Here is a 17,770-nt window from a genome sequence, read left to right as displayed (position 1 = left end):
AAGTTAATTCTGTTGCAGTACACTGTGCCATCCCTGATTAGGAGCAATTTCAAAACACATCTTCATTGAAGTCTCTAAATTGGCAGTGCAGAGTTAAATTTATAATCACTGTTTTTGTTTGAAAATTGGCAATTTGTTTATTTTGTATTGTATTGTACTTTTCACTCACATTTTTATTTAAGTACACATTCTTTTCTTTGTTTTAACTATGAGATATTGATTTTTTTTTTTTTTTGTTGCCAATTCGCAGTGGGAAAGCTGAATCATTTTGACCTTTAGAAAACTCTGAACTACTTAGGGTTCATGATTCAATCCAACTACAAAATGTAACGTCTAAAGGTTGTGGACCACTTATTAATGCCACTTGTTTTTGTAGACCCATATACACATTTCTGTGTACGGCGAATGTGACTTTTAGCAATACTGGGCTAATTCCTTATCATTTTTGATGATCCTAAAACCTCACAGTATACACCAATACATTCCAGCTACATGATCAAACTGTTCCAATCGTTTCCACAGTTTATTTTAAAAATGTGATTGTTCAACTCAACTTTATCTTTAAATATTACCAGATCCATGACACTTGGTAATGTGTTGGACACGCTAAGACAACTAGACTTACTTAATATTCTTCATGATTAGATGTAGATAACTTCATAGCTATTTTAATACGTATAAAGAATCCATTTCTGAAGGATGTGGGTTCCTTTATAGATCTCAGAAACATTATCTTCACATAATTCATTTTTTCTATTAAGAATAAGGGGTTTCACATCCTATTTACCAACTGTCACTGAACAAGACAAAGGGATACTCTCCACTCAGACAACATGCAAAACGACCATAAATTCAGCTTCAGCTTGGTCATATATTTCAGTTGCATTCAGCCGCTAGAAACTAATCCATATCATACTCTTCTTTGGAAAAAAAAAAACAACTTAAAATTGATAATATCATTTATATTCTACATTTTTTTACACTTCTTTTTAGAATTTTCTGTTACAACAAAAACCACTAACGGGACCCCCTTTGCATAACAACTGCCAACTTGCTTGTGCATGCGGGATTTCTTTTATACAAAGAGGCATAAATACATGTACATAGAGTGCACTGGCATGTGATTAACAATGAGTTGTGTTTGAGGCCATTGTGACAGTATAAATCAGAAAGAAACTAATTACCCAGCACATTTGTAGAATTCCCAGTGCTCTAGCGATCTTCCACAGGGGGGCAGGTACAAGAGCGATTGTCAAGCAGGGCAGGGCATCAACAATGACAGTGACATACATTTCCATGGCAACTATGAACACAAATTTTTTTTCCTTGCATGTAAATACGAGTTTCAGCATAATCTGATGCATGCACAATGAATGAACATTTGAAATGGGGTAAAAATACTTCATCTACAGAGCCATAATCCATAAATAGTTCTAGCTTTTTTAACTCTCTGTGACCTTCAACTTGTATTCTTTCGGTATACAGCACTAACGTAGTTATAAAAATGTATCCACAGACTATGGTATATATATATGTCATACATACTTTCACACTAACATACACAATCATAATACAACACGCACACAAGTATACGAATGAATAAATGGGGAAGAGTAATGAATGATAGCTCAGATGGACCTCAAGCGTCTATATCATACCGCGCTAAAATCCCACAGCTTGACCGTCTTGTCGTACGATCCCGAGACGATTTTGCTGTTGTTGAACTGCAGACAAGTGACTCCGTCGGAATGGTGACGAAGCGTGACGATTCTTTCCCTGGTGTCGATGTTCCAGACCTTGAGGGTTCGGTCGTCCGCTGCACTCACTATCCTCCAGCTGTCCGCTTGCAGACACCTGATGTTGATCGAGGAGAAGATAGAAAGAAGGGTTTCAAGCATTTCATAAAAAAACAAAGATCCGTGGCAGGATCGGAAGCAGCGTCCATAATATTTGATTGATAAAACTGTAACGAGTCAAGCAATAAGGACGCAGGATTCAATTTCAAGGATTCCATTTTGTTCCATCTTTATGGTTCAGACTTTAACACCTATTTTATGTCTCTTTTAATATCCACGAACTGTAGGTCCTGTAAGAGACACACCCAAATCCAACATGGAGTCTTTTGTGTATAAGTACCTCCTTTCTCAGAGCCCACCAAAACATGTGTCTCTCTACCAACATGACCAGCATACCTTCTCTGCATACACTGTCCATGTACTTTTATTCATATATTCATGCCCATGCATGCTCATTGAAGTGTTTACCATTGTTTAGGTCATGGCTTCCACAAGTGGTTGATTTGAATATGTGTACACCTTTAGTCATATCACTACAAAACCAACAATTTATACTTGCCTAAATCTCCTGTGAAGTCCGGCCACTTTGAATATTATAGTTATCAGGACATTAAAAATGCACATAGTTTATCCTTTTTCAGTGAGGTCTGACCAGGCACGTGTCCTTTTTAATCCCCTACCCATAACTACAGTCAAACCGGCTTTAGTGACCACCTGTATAGAAAGACTATATTTCAATAAAGACCACATTTTTTGTTTCCCTTGAAAATGGTTTCTCCTTGAAATATGTACTAAGAAACCTGTACATAAAGACCACCTGCCTATAAAGACCTCTTGTCTTCTCTCCACTGAGTGGCCTTTATATACAGGTTTCACTGTTATAACCGGTGTTCTTACCTCACGACCCCTGTATGACCCTCTGCATTCACCCAGTCAATCGTGCTTGTGCACTCTCCGGTCTTGAGATCCCAGAACTTGAGGTTACTGTCCAGCGAGCCGCTGATGATCTTACTGGCATCAAACTGGAGACATGTGACCGAGTTCTGGTGACCCATCAGGGTGCGCATGCATAATCCACTAGATAAACTCCATATCTATAAAGAAATGCAGAATGAGAGAAATTCAGGTCAATACAGACTACAATGGAATTATACTACTACATGTTATTATTAGACAGGTTAAGAATATACAGTATGCAACATAATAAGCCATTCCATAGTTGCAGTCTGAGCATGATCAGATAAAGGTCACTGCAGACCAAATTGTGAAATACACAGAGATGAACTACTGGATACGTGCTCCTGGAAGTTATGTAATCATTATTCATTTATGCACATGACAGTGGCGGATCCAGGGGGGGGGGGGGGGGCCCGGCCCCCCCCCCCCTCTTGAGAAAAAAATCATGCAAAATCACGCGATTTTTACCTTTTTGGGGGGGTTGGCCCCCCCCTGGCGCTCAAGGGGGGGGGGGGGGGGTGCAAATTTTAAAATTTTCGAGGACCAAAAAAAAAAAATTGTGCTCACTACCCCCCCCCCCCCCCCCCCTACTGAGCGACTTTTCGGCTGGCTGAGTCGTTGCGATTTTTTTTGGACTCCAAAAAAAAAAAAAAAAAAAATGTCCGCTTACCCCCCCCCCCCCCCCCCCCCCCCCCCCCCCCCCCCACTGAGCGACTTTTCGGCCGGCACGATTTTCATATTTTCGGGAGCAAAAAAAAAAAAAAAAGTTGGGCCCCCTCCCCTAAGAAATCCTGGATCCGCGCCTGGCACATGAAGTGCACTCCATGATACACAGCTGGGAGTATTCTTTGAAAAGGGAAACAAATGCTTTATATGTAGCACCTCCATCGTTATAGGAGTGATTATTTCATAATGTACAAAGTGGGACCTCTTCATATTTTGAACATCTGTGTATATTCGGGGTCATTCGGGACATGTGCTAATCGTGAACTGGTCTATTGGTTACATGGCACCACGTAACCATGCATTATTTCTTCCTACCATTGCACGGTTCAGTAGATAACACACAGCAAAGGCGCACGTACGCATCCCTCTGGCACGTAGAATGATAGGACACATTGAAATGCCTATGGGCTAAGACATTGAATGTGCAGACAACGACACAAGCATTATATTCTTTGACTGCTACTGTAGGTGATATCATTCAAAAAAACATGGGGTAGCCTCCATGACGGTGCTATGTCTGGCATGCATCTGCTCATTTTGGGAAACATTATAATCAATCACTAGTGACTACAGTAGGGGTGTCAACAAAAATTTAAATCCATATTTATTCATTCATTCATATATTCATGGTATAATACAAAACTTTGCACATGTTAAAATTTAACAATCACCAGATGATAATCAGGGTACATAGACGACTGTGGTTTAAAAATTCAAGAAAAACGAAAATAGAACAAACATCATAAGTCGTGTAACATCATTCATAATTAAATGGAGAGAAGTACTTGCATCGTGAGCGATAAACTATTGGTTAATTTGTCTATTCATATGCCATTACCGGGTATGTGATCTTACCTTGATAGTTTTGTCGGCAGACCCTGATATAATTTTTAAGTCGTCAAATTGAAGACAGATCACAGCGCCGAGATGACCACTGCAAATTGGCAAAGTAAAATGGTACAATAGACGGTATTAAATGGGAGCCATGGTAGACTGGTTCATTCTTTCCGCCTCTCATCAAAAGGTTGATGATTAGAAACTTTTTCACATGCTTACATCCTAAAACTTGGTAGTTTATGTGCAGTTACCTCTCTCAACCCAGGTCTTAACAGTGGGTACTCAAGGAAGGCCTTAGAGGGATCAGGTAACTTTGTCTCAGATTCTGAAACAAAATCCTGGATTAAGCTCATGCTGCAATGATAATTATAAACCTTTAGGTCAGTCAGGAACCCCAATACTTTTACAAGCCGATCGCCTGTCTGATTATCAAGATATTTATGATTGGAATTACAAATTTTAAAAAGCGTTTGCCAAGCGGTTTCTATAACACTACAGCCTATTGGGGAAAAGGAGTATGGTAAAACCAGTCACTCAAAGATTTTTACTTGTTTGAGGCACTTCAAGATCATTTTGAAGCGCAATTGTTTTAGGGCTTAGATATTACACCATGTCACAGATACTGAAAACACGCAGGGCCGTGTATCTCAGATTAAACATTGTTAAACGATGCCTTTAAGTATGCACCACAGAGGTAAACTAGAGTAACTGAGCAGAAATTTCTTTTTCTTTCCATCAAGATTTACTGCAAAAAAAAAACAGCTAAGGAGATTCATGTCTATTCTAGAACTCAATACTGCATTGTGTTACACCTAATCACAACACTAATCAAATACCTGACTTCCACCCCAGACCCAACACGAAACCTAACCCTAATCCTACATCAAAACAAAGTTTTAAGTTTAATGGAAATCCAATCCAAAATTTATGAAGGAGATCCCCAAGTAGTTGTGGGAGCAAATGTAAAATTGCCAATTTTGATCCTGGCCTCACCTAAGGGTCAATCTACACTGACCGGTGCGGATGTCCCAGACCTTGAGGGTTCGATCATACGAGCCACTGACCACCTTATCATCGTCCACCTGAATACATCTGACCATGTCATGATGTCCAGTCATCGTCACTCGGCATGCAATACTTGACCAACTGCCCTGCATAGATAAATCCCAGACCTGTATAATGGTGAAGAAGGAAAGAGAAATCTTTAGTGTTTCAGGCATGAATCCTAATCCATGTTAACTCTTTATATGCCACAAAAAAATATCTCTCTGTGCCACACTGTATTTTCCATGGAATAGACATACCAAAAGCTTCAAAATTACCATAAATCTCTGTCTATTAGACGCACCTGTGTATATTAAAAGACGCATCCATTTTTTTTTAGACACAGCCGAGGAAAAACAAAATGTGTAAAAGTAATTACCGTGCCTATTTTGGTGATCATTTTCATTAAAAATTTGAGAATACTCCATACTTTTTTGTCTTTCTCAGCGAATGTTGGATGGTAGCCATACTGCACAGCCCTTGCTACGATAAACCTTATTTACGCCAAGAGATAACACTGCTCAGTAATAAGCGGCAGTTTTTTTGTGATCTAGGAGCAGATGGGCGGGAGATGCACCTTCCTCATCTGGTCTCCCTTGGTGTAGGTCTTCTCCCCCTCTATCATCCACTCGCTCCAGGCTCACCGCATCCCGTCCTTGAACGGCTTGTTGATCCTGGCGTTAAGTGGCTGCAAATTTGGTGTTAAGCGGCTGCAAAATCGGCGTTAAGCGGCTGCAAAAATCGATGTCAGGCCACCAGATATCATACAGTAAGGTCTGTATTGCTCCGCTTAAGGGCTGACTTGGTATTTTGGGTCTTGTGGCACTGGAAAGCGTCGATCACAAGCATACTCCTCCGACTAGAAAGACTGCCGACCCGTCTCTCAAACATCGTATGGAGACAATCGATGGCGAGTACCTCGGTCATCCAGCCCTTTGGTTGGACCCTCATGTTGATGCCTGGCAGGAACTTGTCATTTGGTAGGGTCTTCCGCTTGAAGACGATGTAAAGTGGAATCTTTCTGCCATCCGCCGTGCAGCCCAGCATGACGGTGAACCTGTCCATCTTGTGGCCGGTGCTGGTAACGCACACTGTTGTTACCACACTTCGTTACGATGGTTGAGGCCTGGGGGATATTGAAAGTCAGCTGCATCTGGTCGGGTTCCCAATCCTGGATAGCGTGTAGTCATGCTGAGTCTTTGCTGACGCCATAGCTTGATGACGAGTCGCTGGAACTGGCAGGTTTTCTCATCGACATCGTCCGGCAAGGGCGGAGCGATGTGCGTCTGATGGGTAGACTTGTTTACACAATGATATTCAATAGAGCTAATTAGTTGTGCTCACACTCTCTCTGATATGAGATCAGGCTGTAGACGTATTGGGGCACAGCGGTATCATCAAATAACATGCCATTTGGGCGTCTAAGTTCGCTTCGTTTATTGACAGAAGCTGATGAATGCGCGATAGAACAATGATGAATGAGATGACAGACAAATCTTCCTCAGAGTCCAAACAGAAATCCAGACGGAGGCAGCTGTGGTTCTAGTTTCTGAGTGGTGAGTCAACACGCTGTGTATGACTGAGCTGGGAGACACTTTCGCTCACGGTGCCATGCCAGTGCTCTTCCAGGCACCGGTGCCTCTGGATTACATTGCTTGAACTAGCCTTACAAAATCCAAATGGAATAGACTGGTTTACTAACATATTCAAATTTAATGCATATGTTCAAACAGAGGTTTGCCCAACATAGCAACAAGTATTAGTAATGTATGCAGACTGGATTCCAAGTATTGTAGTTCATTCATTAATAACAGGTTAATGGAATAACTTGTCACTAGGTCCCCACGATAGAAACTTCCATTAATTTGAATATGTTAGTAAACAGGTCTATTGGCACATCGGCCAAACACATCTGCTTAAACTTTATTGTTTGAACCTGTCCCTTTTCTCCAAGTCCCCCCACCCTCCCCTCTAGTCAAAGGTTGAAGAATTGTAGATCTGCCAATGTGCAATAATTGATCTTCATTCATGTAATTTTGGTATCTGATCTCTAGAAATATTATTAAACTTTGCGACTAAGATTTCATACCAACAATACCTAGTCCTGAAGGAACATATCTGTGTTGCAACTCTCAATTGTTGCCGTTTTTTCTTGTTGTTGTTATTAAAGTGTGTGAGTGTAGATACATGTTTTTACCTTTATAGTGGTGTCTGTGGAGCCACTGACGAGCCGGTTTCCTTCTAGGTGGAGACATCGGACGGTACCTGAGTGACCAACAAGGGTCTGGACGGACCAAGGAGAGTTCGTTCGGATATTCCACACCTAGTGAATAAAAAAAAAATATGAATACCACATGGCTGACCAACAAACAAATGGCTATTATGGGTTTTTTTCCCCTGACTGCTAAAAAAGCATGTGTATGCTTGTAGCAACCAGGGTACCAACGGCTCTCCGATGGGCTTGATTATTAATGCCTTACCAAAGGGCACTAGCACATTGACTTGGTTTCGAACCCCAGACCTCTCCGTAACGAGACCACTGATCTACCATCGAGCCATTGCATCTCCTTCAATGATTATCATCTATTGGAAATCTGAACTGTGCATATTTTTACCTACTCTACATGACAGCAGACAATATTTTCTGATGTACTGCTTTTTCAGAAAACTAAAGATTCCACATAAGTATTGGGTACAAAACCACAATGAATGAACGTACAAGTCCTGTCTAATGAGCTGCTGACTATCCTTGTATCATCAAACTTGTCACAGGAGATTCCCTGCATGTGACCTTCAAACGTTCTTACAGTACAGAAACCTTTCAACCAGTTCCTCTGTTTAAAAGTGTACAACTTACCTCCCTTCTGGCTACACATAGACAATACCGTCTCACATTTTTCTTTTACAAAAAAAACCTCTAGGCTCTGGTACAACATGTTCATACCTTAATCGTCTTGTCTGATGAACCGCTCACTATCCTGGTGTCATCAAACTGGACACAGGAGATTCCTTGGGTGTGACCTTCAAAGGTTCTTACAGTACAGAAACCTTTCAACCAGTTCCTCCGTAACCTGTAACGCTCGGCAAACACTTGTTTCCACTGGGGAATACAGGCAAACGTACAGATGAACAGACAAACAGACAGACAGACAAACAGATGGAAAAATAGAGAGAGAGAACCAAAGAGATGGACAGATAAAGACAGACAGAAGAGAGGGATGGATATAAAGGGGATACAAAGGGAGGAAGTTAGAGGGAGAGTAAGAGAAAAAGAGAGAGAGAGGGAGAGAAAAAAAATATGATATGATCAGAATGCTTATCCTTATATGACTGAGAGGGCCCTATGACAATTATCCATATATTAATGCTTATTTTCATGTTAATCATTTCATGTTACAGTAATACTTTACCCATTACACATAACATCAAACATGCAACAATTACATGACACCGGAAAGTTAAAATTTAAGGCCAAAAATATGTCGCGTAAAAGGGGTTAATTACCTCTTTCCTTGATTTGGACTTAGGTAGCCTACCACATGTAGCAAATTATACATGTAGATCACAGAAGATGAAAGATGATTGTTATTATACTAGATGACATCCTTTCTTAAAAATCTGCAGTTTTACGTCCCCCTTTATTTCCCTATCTAGAATATATGTATGTTCATTGGAACTCACCTACAAACACACATAAACTTGTTTTCTAAGTGTCATGGCAAAATGCAAAAGATACAAAGAAATAAATTATCATGTATAATAAAACATCCAAGAACTTAGAAGATTTTGTTGGGAGTTATGAATACCTGTATACTGGATCCCATATGGTTGATCATCTGCTTGTGTTCTTCTACTTGGGTTAGACGCCATTTTTGTTGAAGACAGAGATTGCTCCACAGATACGACTCCTCAGCAAGAGCTTTCCACGCCCGATTCACTCCAGCACACCGACATAGGCTCACTGAGAATACAAGCATACAGTATTGTAGTCTCATTAGGATGTAGACTTCCAGGTAACTAGCATTACTCTCATCATATCTTTCAGAAAGGCAGAGAAAAATTTAGCTCTGGAAAAATTCAAAAATAGCTCTGGAAAAACTGTTTTAAGGTGTGCGACTGTGGTACAATAAATGATAAAATACCTGAAATTTCTAAGAAGAAATCTCACTCTTAGGATAGCAAAGTGAAAAATGAGGTCCTGTGAACTCTTTCCTTTTCAGTCACACAGGTTCACAGATTATGCATTACCTCAAGCTATTTGGGACCTCTAAGTTCCTTCTGCACTGATAAGGCAGTTATAAACATTCATGAATGTGGAAGATAAATGCTCTGAAACTTGGAAAAGTGTAAGGTCTTGCATTGAACACTGTGTTGGCATAAATGGAGCCTAAAAGTATTTTGTTTTCACAGATAGACAGATATTTGAATAGTGTTCCCTCTGCATGTATGCATAAGCATTATCAAAAATTATATTTCTTTATCATATCAAATGTACATACAATGAAACAACTTTCGGTATTCAGCCAATTTCATATTGCTACTGAAGTAGCAAACATATAGTTAATTACCAAATAAATTGCAAATAACAAATGACAGACTGTATGTAAAAACTGTTTTCAACAGACTGTATGTAAAAACTGTTTTCAACAGCATGAGTCTTGTTTTTTTAAACGCTCTTGCTAAATCTACACATAATCTTGCAGTTGATATGCTTCCATCGATTGCTCTTCACAAATATATTTTGTACAAGTCATACCTGGATCAAGGTAATTCAGGATCTTCGTCGAGAGTTGATTTGGTAACCATGACAACAAATCTTGGCAGTTATGAGGGCAGTGTTCATGTAGGATGGGTTCCATAGTAACAGATAACATGTGCATCTGAGGTAAATCACACTCCTCCTGTCATGGTTTCAATACAAAAGATGGAAATGTCATACCGGGTAATTTTTATCACTGGAAATATTAGGGACTTTTAGCTTTGCACGACGAGAGCGTGGACTGCCTCGTGTGACATTGTGTTAAGGCACTGGGCCGGGCCGCCAGTGCCTTAAAAGGACGTCACATTACCTTAAAAGGATGTCACACGTGGTGGTCCACGTTCTCATCGTGTAAATCTAAAAGTCCCTAATGTATTTAAAGGACACCTGGTTGAAATGTACAAGACACACAAATTATTTATTTTATTTTTATTTTTTTATTTTTTTAGAGGGGGGGGGGGGGGGGGGGGGTCAGTTCCCAGTACTTGGGGTGCTACAAAACCACAACATCCTGGAACAACCAAAATTGCCAGATGGGTCAGTATATACACTGTACACTGTATATAAAAATACCATTTTCGTTACTAGAAAATCAACTGAAATTGACAAGCAACATGTTTAAGCAAACACCCCCTTTGGTACAGAAGCAAAGGGTTTTTATTCTTTATAAGAGCACACTTCCAAAAACAAAACAAATACCGGTATGTAGGGAACAACAATAAAATTAAACAACTCCTTAATTTGCTTTCACTCGCTGCCTGCCGTGGCAACAAACAGAATTCACGACCGACTTAACTCCTTTTACTTGAACAATCAGCCATGCATGAAGTCTTTTGTCTATGGCTGATCGTTAACAAAAAGGAGTCAATTCTGTTTCTTGCTAGGGCAGACAGCAAGTGAAAACAAATTTGTTTAATGAAATTAGGGAAATGCAAGCATTACTTTAAACAAACAGAACTTTGTTATACCTAGCTCATTTTTCCTGATTGAGGTGTCATAATGAAAGGGTAGAAAATGAACTTTCTAGAAATACAATTTTCTCTTTAATATACAGATACCGTCTGCCAAATGACTTTTTGGTACCCTATCTTCAAATTGATTTTAATCACTAATGCGTGAAATATGCATCATGTTAGTTGCATCAAATGAAAGAGGAGGATCTAAGCTTTACTATGTGTCATTTATTCATTATAATTTTGATTAAGTAATGATAAAAAACATTGATAATTCTCAGTTTCTTTTTTCTGGGACGCACTGTACTATGTAGGTCTTCACTGGGGGCTTGGAGCAGAAACATCAATTTATTTTGGAGGGAAAAAAATGAATAAAAGTTTTCTTACCACGAGCCTCTTCATTATCATATTTTTTTGCTGATCATTGAACTCCCGGAACCATCCAAGGATTGTCTACACAAATAGGAAGAGAAGCATTACAAGTTCAGTACTCAGGTTTTTTTAATTGATCATTTATCCTTGCCCTGAAGGTTTTTAAGTAAAGGATTATAATTATCGGCATCAGCTTCATTTCCCTTTTAAAATAGTGTGAAATACATGTACGTTCATGTTTAAAATCAATCAAATTCTTAATATTGAGAAATAGCTGCACTGAAAATATGTTCATTAATAGGACGTTGCCTGCTTACACAGAATTGGTCCCTCTTACACGACATCATATCAATGCTACATTTTCCTGGCAAAGTGCTTGTATAATATCCCAGATCCTGAGAGGTGCTTTTAATTGTGTTCATTTTTTATTGTCCAATACGCAGTTGACCTAAAACTACAATTGTCGTCTGTAAGCCTCCTGGTTTCTAGTGATATATTATCGGCCAAATTTGTGATTTTCAATAAATTTTTATTTAATCAGATTTAGAGACCATTTTTAAATTCTTATAAAAGATTTTGATGGACACAGGAAACTTAAAGGTAGGTACATGTACATGTTATGTGTAGCACCTTTAATTCCTTAAAGAATTTGGTGAAATCCTCATTCAATGAATGCCTCATGTTCTTACTGTCTACAAGTTAACCAAAATCTGGACATCCGAGAAGGATGTTTCCTTTCCAAACAAATTTGATACCCACCTCTAATCTTTCCTTGAAAACTGGTCCTGAGACTTTGTCTTTCCATGGATCCACCGGTTTCCCTTTTTTCTTCTGTTCATTGCCATTTTGTTCATCAATTGTCCTATCCCGATCACAAAACAATGGAATGCTTCTTGATAATCCCTTGACATCATGCATGACAGCACTGTGCAGCATGTCAAGCGATCGGTTGGCCCTCAATGCAGCTTTCTCTTCCTCCCCACACTCCATGTTAGCTATCCTCATGTCATACATTGCACTGCCTGGACGTTCGCTCTGGAGGGACACGGACTTGGTCATGAGAGGACCCTGTATAGAGTTCCGCTTCCACAGGTTCTTGCTACGAGGCGATGAGGACGGAGACTGGACAGCTTTTGACGACTGGATGGGCATTCTCAGACTCATGCGCAGAGGACAAGACCTATTCCTTGGCCAGCTGCTGCCAGAGCCAATGCCTACATTCCCACGACGACAGCAGCAGCAAGCCGGACAGTGGCAAAAGTCATTGCGATTCCTCTGCACTTCCAGAGCACAATCCGAATGTTTGCAAGCTATGGAACAGTTTGGATTTCGTTTCTTTCTTAATTGTACATGTTCACTCTGAAGCTTCAGTTCTGCTGGTCTGGACATGGCCTTGACGGCGCTTGGACGGACACAGTGCTGATAAACCACTTCACTATTGTCTGGTGGATTGTAACCGTTGTGCTTTGACAGCCTGGCTGTATTGCTACAAGTTGCAAGGTCACCTTCGCTTGAAGAGCTGCAGTCTGAGAGCTGCTGTTTCCTTGAATTTGGTGCATTGTATGAACTGGTGGAAGGTCCATCACTCAGATCCATTTGCTCTGATGGAAGATCAGCCTCTCCTGCTTCTTCTCCCGTCGAGGCAAAGTCACTGTCTCCTTCCCGCGAGCTTCTGGTCCTTCTGGCAAGTCGAGCTACCCTGTCCCAGACTCTGGACTTTGACTTTGCTCTCTTTGGGGGAAGCCTGGCAGGAACTCCTTCTGAGTCACTTGACCCAACATTTGAATTATCACGGCCATCCATACCGGGTTGCAGATGGAACTGCTGAAAATCAAATGATAATAAAGATAAATGTTATAGCAAATGTCATTTAGCCACGATCTGCATCTCGTTTATTGGGGGATTTCACTAAAGATAATTTTTAGCTCTTAGGATTTTTTTCTGAAAATAGGAAACACTGCAAATTCGAACCAATTTTCTTACCCTTATTTTTTAATTTGTATTAAATAAGAATGTTGTCCTAGGCAGATCAGATTCCTGTTCCGTGATTAATCAGGGGAATTTATCAATTTTAACTGAAGTTGTGAAATCCCTATGTGTGAGGGGTGGATTTAAAAACAAGGAGTCATACATGTACTCATACTTCTAGAAGACTGCAGCATATACAGAGACGCCAAGTTTAAAGATCGGCAATGCGTGACATTTTCATGATTCGGCGCGCGAGCGCGAGGGTATAACACACGTATAAGCTATAGCATTTTTTCAAAATCTAGTGCGCGCGTTGTTCGTGAGAGCATTTTCAGACCCTCGAAATGTGTGATGTCAAGCCTAATGCGTGATACTTGGTAGCTCTGCATGTAGAGCATTTCCTCTTATAAAACTAAGGTCCAAGTTTAGGAGTAGACCTTTTGAGAGTCTTTGCTCAATCAATTCTAGTAATTTCAAAGCCTGTAAAATTACAACCTAACCTGCGCCTGCAATGGCTTACTCACAGACCCAGCCCCCCCACTCAGTGTTATTTAGGGTACGCATATGCTCGTACCCTCTTTTTGAAAGCACCCCCTATCTGAGGACTGCCAACATTTCCGAACCCCCCTTTCGCGGGCTTTTCCTGCCTTGGAGACCCCCCCTAAATCAGGAAAAATGCCCAATGTACCCCCCTAAATTCAGAATAATTTCTCAGGAGCCCAAAGAGATGAGAGAAAAAAAAGAAAAACACCCCCTTTTTAAAGAAATCTCCGGGTGAAAAGTCAAATAGACCCCTACACCCCTTTTTTTACAATTCTCAGGCCGGACTTTGTCACACGAAAAGTACCCCTTTACCGGACATTTTGGCAACACACATGCGGTCATTCCGACCTCTGAGTGGGGGGGCCTGGCTCACAGATCACACTGCAAACAACAGTAACAAACTCAATCACTCACCCTACACTACAGCTACATGTACCATAAGCACTGTGCATGCACCTGTACATCGATGATTCTGTTCATTCATTCATTCGACAGTCGTTGAGAGGCCCAATTCAACGCTCAGCTCATTTTCCGTCCTAAATTGTCTGATTATTAGAATTTGGCTTTACACCACTTGTCTATGTTAAACTTACCTCAATTATCCATCACAAATTGCTGATAAAATTAACTGGCAGCTTGCTGAGCAGTAAATTACTTCAATACTTGATCGTAGAGTGATGGCAGTACAGCAGTCTCACTAGTGCAGCTAGTCGATTTGTATGTGCCAGCTGTAGCGCGCGATTCGCGATGTACGTCGAACAGTATTTAGCTAGGCTCGCTTTGCGGGTCGCGTGAGGGCAATTACCGGACAAGGAATCGCCATGAATCATCAAACAATAATTGTATAAATATTTCGTAAACACATACCAGCTGGATGAGTAGATCTATGCCTAGACTATGACACACCTGAAAGACTTTATGCATTGGTATAACAAGAAACAATGGATTGAGAGAATAAGGGACCCGCGGAAAGGATCCGGGGGGGGGGGGGGAGGGGGCACTCACAAACAGCTTTAGTGACCACCTGTCTCCAAAGACCTCAAGCTTTGTTTCTCTTGTAAATGGTTTCTCATTTAATTGATACATTTAAGATGTAGGCCTACTAAAGGAACCTACCATCTGCCTTTTCTGCCACTTTTCTTGTCTCCCTTGGGTGCATCTTTATAGACAGGTTTCACTGTACCCAGGTGCCCCAAAGTACTCCGTGAATGCGCATCAAGCATCTAAAATTATAGCGGGATACCGCTACAATTTTCATTGCGGGTACGATTATATATAATCATACCCGCGCATAATTATAGTTGGGGTATCGAACTATCGATGATCATCCTGGTGAGAGGTTTATACCTTAATTGCATTTTAATATAATTTCCATGACTCACTGATCTAAGGTCTAAAGGTAATTTTAACAGGCCAAAGGTACCCATTTGGAAAGGGAAAAAAAGGCGAATTGATATATATTTTTGCATTTGGGATTTAGCGAGAAAATGGGTGAGGAAGACATCCCAAAAGAAAAAGAAGAAAATTAAAACCATTATTTGTTTTGTTTTCTCTGTCAGAGCTCTAGTGTTTTTCTGAGAATACTTGTGGAGCGCCAGGCCTGAGTGTCAAATTTGACAAGAACCCACTATTATCCCCGTATAGGCTATCCTATTCCCACCCCCCCCCCCCCCCCCCCCCCCCACCCTGGACTTTCAACCTCACATGATAACCAAACATTCATTTCAATAATAAAACAAAACAAAATAAAACAAAACAAAATAAAATAAAAACAATCAAAAGTCTTAAAAAGTAGAGCAAGCAGTGAATGAGAAAGGTATATTTTTTCACATCTACAGTATTAATTGAATTTGATCCTCAGGATGCTTATTGATATGTCAAATATTTCAATTTCAATTCAATCAGGGGCAAACGATTATTCATTGTCTTAGTAAAATGGCAAGTGTAAACGTTTCGATTTCCTATTGGCATACATTTCCATAACAAGAAAATAGTTTCACATTGAGTGATGAGTTATTTTATTGTTTTATTGAATTCAAAATTATACGATCATTCCTGTTCGTCAGCATTTTTAAGAAGGATTAAAAGTGAGTTTCTTTAACAAAAGGAAGATAGAGTAGGCGTTTCTTCAAGTCTCTGAGGCTGCCCTCACCCCATCCCCCACCCCGGGCCCAACAACATTCCCCCACTTTCGCGGCCTTTGGGGTAGGGATTTAAGTTGATTTTGAACACCGATGGTGAGTAAAGTAGTAGTTGTTTGGCTTGTTTGTTTGTTTTGACTGATAAGTATAATAAAGAAAGCATGTAAATGCTTTTAAGACAGTTACCCGCATGGGGTACCGACGGCTTTCAGTACTCTCCGAGGGGCTTTTTATTGTCGTATGAAGGGCACTATATAGCGGCATCGACTTTATTCGAACACTGGAACATTCCTCTACCAGTGAGCCATCGCGCCGCTATTGGAGCAACACAGAATATTTAAGTTACTGCTATTATTTTAATTGTGGATAAACCCTATAAAGGGCCCTGTTCCTATTTCCTGCTTCCATCATTAGGTTGTTGATGAGGCGGGTTGATCAAATTGATGCTCCACTTTGCTTTGAAAATTAAATTATTAAGAAAGAAACAAATCAGGGAAAAGTTATTAAAAAAGGTAAACAATAATAATACATGTAATAATATCAATGAAAATAAGAAGAACAAAAGAGGAAGAAGTAAACGTGTCGTTAAAGAGCGATTGTAGCAGCTGATTATAGTGGGCTCGACACTATTAATATGGTTGTTTACAAAATGACGGGTATCAATTGGCTTTGCCTTAGTAGTGCTTTGCATTTTCCACTCATCCCCAGTATATGGAAAACTCATAATCTTACGTTTCCCTAGAGGTGGCGCTCCCGGATGAAGTGCTTCCCGTTCCCTTTTTTAACATAGGAAAAGTGTCCCCTTTTACTTCAGATAAGTGCTCCTTTTTCTTTCTAATCGATACCCATTCCAATTTATTATCAAAGTGCCCCTTATCACCTCTGATAGGTGCCCCCTTACCTCTGACAATTGCCCCTATTTAAATCTGGGAGATGCATACCCCATTTTACTTTGAAAAGTGCCCCTTTTCCCTTTAATAAGTGCCCTTCCCCTTCTAATAACTTCCCTTCTAATAATTATTGTGATAATTGCTCCATTTCAGATGTGTGTCTTTGTTTTTGTTTTAAACGAGAGCTCCCTATCTCTTCAATGCTCCTTTTCACCTCTAATAAATGCCCCACATAAAATCTGATACCTTTTGTCCCTTTTCATGTGTAAAAAGTGCCCCTTCCCTTTTCTTTATTCCCCCAAAAGAAGACTTGCTCTCATTTATAGTTGTTATATTTATTTTAATTACCAAAGGTCTTTTCAGTCTCATGATTGTGCTCAAAGCCAAATCAAGATTGTGTTTTCCTCTTTATAAAATTCAGTTTTTCGCACTGGGACCTCGCAAATCTTTTAAAAATATTTGCAAAATGAATATTCAGACTATATATACACACCCATGCAACTGGAAAGTATGCTCAGGCAGTATATCTTGGACCATGTAAAGAGTTGCAGAAAAATAAATATTGAAATCATCCCTGGTAATATAATCACAATGTATAGGGATATTTATATACCAATGTCTAAAAGACGGTATAATTTCGTTTTTGAGGTTTCCCTTCATAGGTGACCCCCGGCCCTTTCTTCAGTTTCTTCCAGAAAGAGCCCATTTTTGTAGGTCCCCCTGATCTTTATACCTTATAATTGTACAATTATGGGGTAGAATAAGACAAGTAGGGGTGGACCTA

The 17,770-nt window shown here is 40.0% G+C and overlaps 1 protein-coding gene across 2 annotated transcripts; it reads right to left on the bottom strand.

Moving 5' to 3' along the window:
* Positions 1-236: 236 nt before the first annotated feature.
* On the bottom strand, positions 237-14,667 carry LOC100887856 (F-box/WD repeat-containing protein 7). Of its 2 annotated transcripts, none has more exons than XM_030972228.1 (11): positions 14,549-14,667; positions 12,204-13,268; positions 11,460-11,525; positions 10,117-10,261; positions 9,167-9,321; positions 8,305-8,460; positions 7,558-7,683; positions 5,310-5,488; positions 4,335-4,413; positions 2,694-2,890; positions 237-1,854 (listed from the first exon to the last, which is right to left on the bottom strand). In XM_030972228.1, exons 2-11 carry the CDS (start codon positions 13,245-13,247, stop codon positions 1,653-1,655), a joined length of 2,349 nt encoding a protein of 782 aa, XP_030828088.1. In that variant the 5' UTR covers positions 13,248-13,268; positions 14,549-14,667; the 3' UTR covers positions 237-1,652. The 2 variants fall into 2 exon arrangements, with proteins under 2 accessions (XP_030828088.1, XP_030828089.1); XM_030972229.1 differs by having other exon boundaries at positions 12,204-13,265.
* Between the last annotated feature and the right edge of the window lie 3,103 nt (positions 14,668-17,770).

The sequence above is a fragment of the Strongylocentrotus purpuratus genome, unplaced genomic scaffold, assembly GCF_000002235.5.
Source record: "Strongylocentrotus purpuratus isolate Spur 01 unplaced genomic scaffold, Spur_5.0 spur5_scaffold_6, whole genome shotgun sequence".
Taxonomy (NCBI): domain Eukaryota; kingdom Metazoa; phylum Echinodermata; class Echinoidea; order Camarodonta; family Strongylocentrotidae; genus Strongylocentrotus; species Strongylocentrotus purpuratus.
Note: the sequence above shows the minus strand (reverse complement) of the source record. Positions and strands in the feature narration are given on the sequence as shown.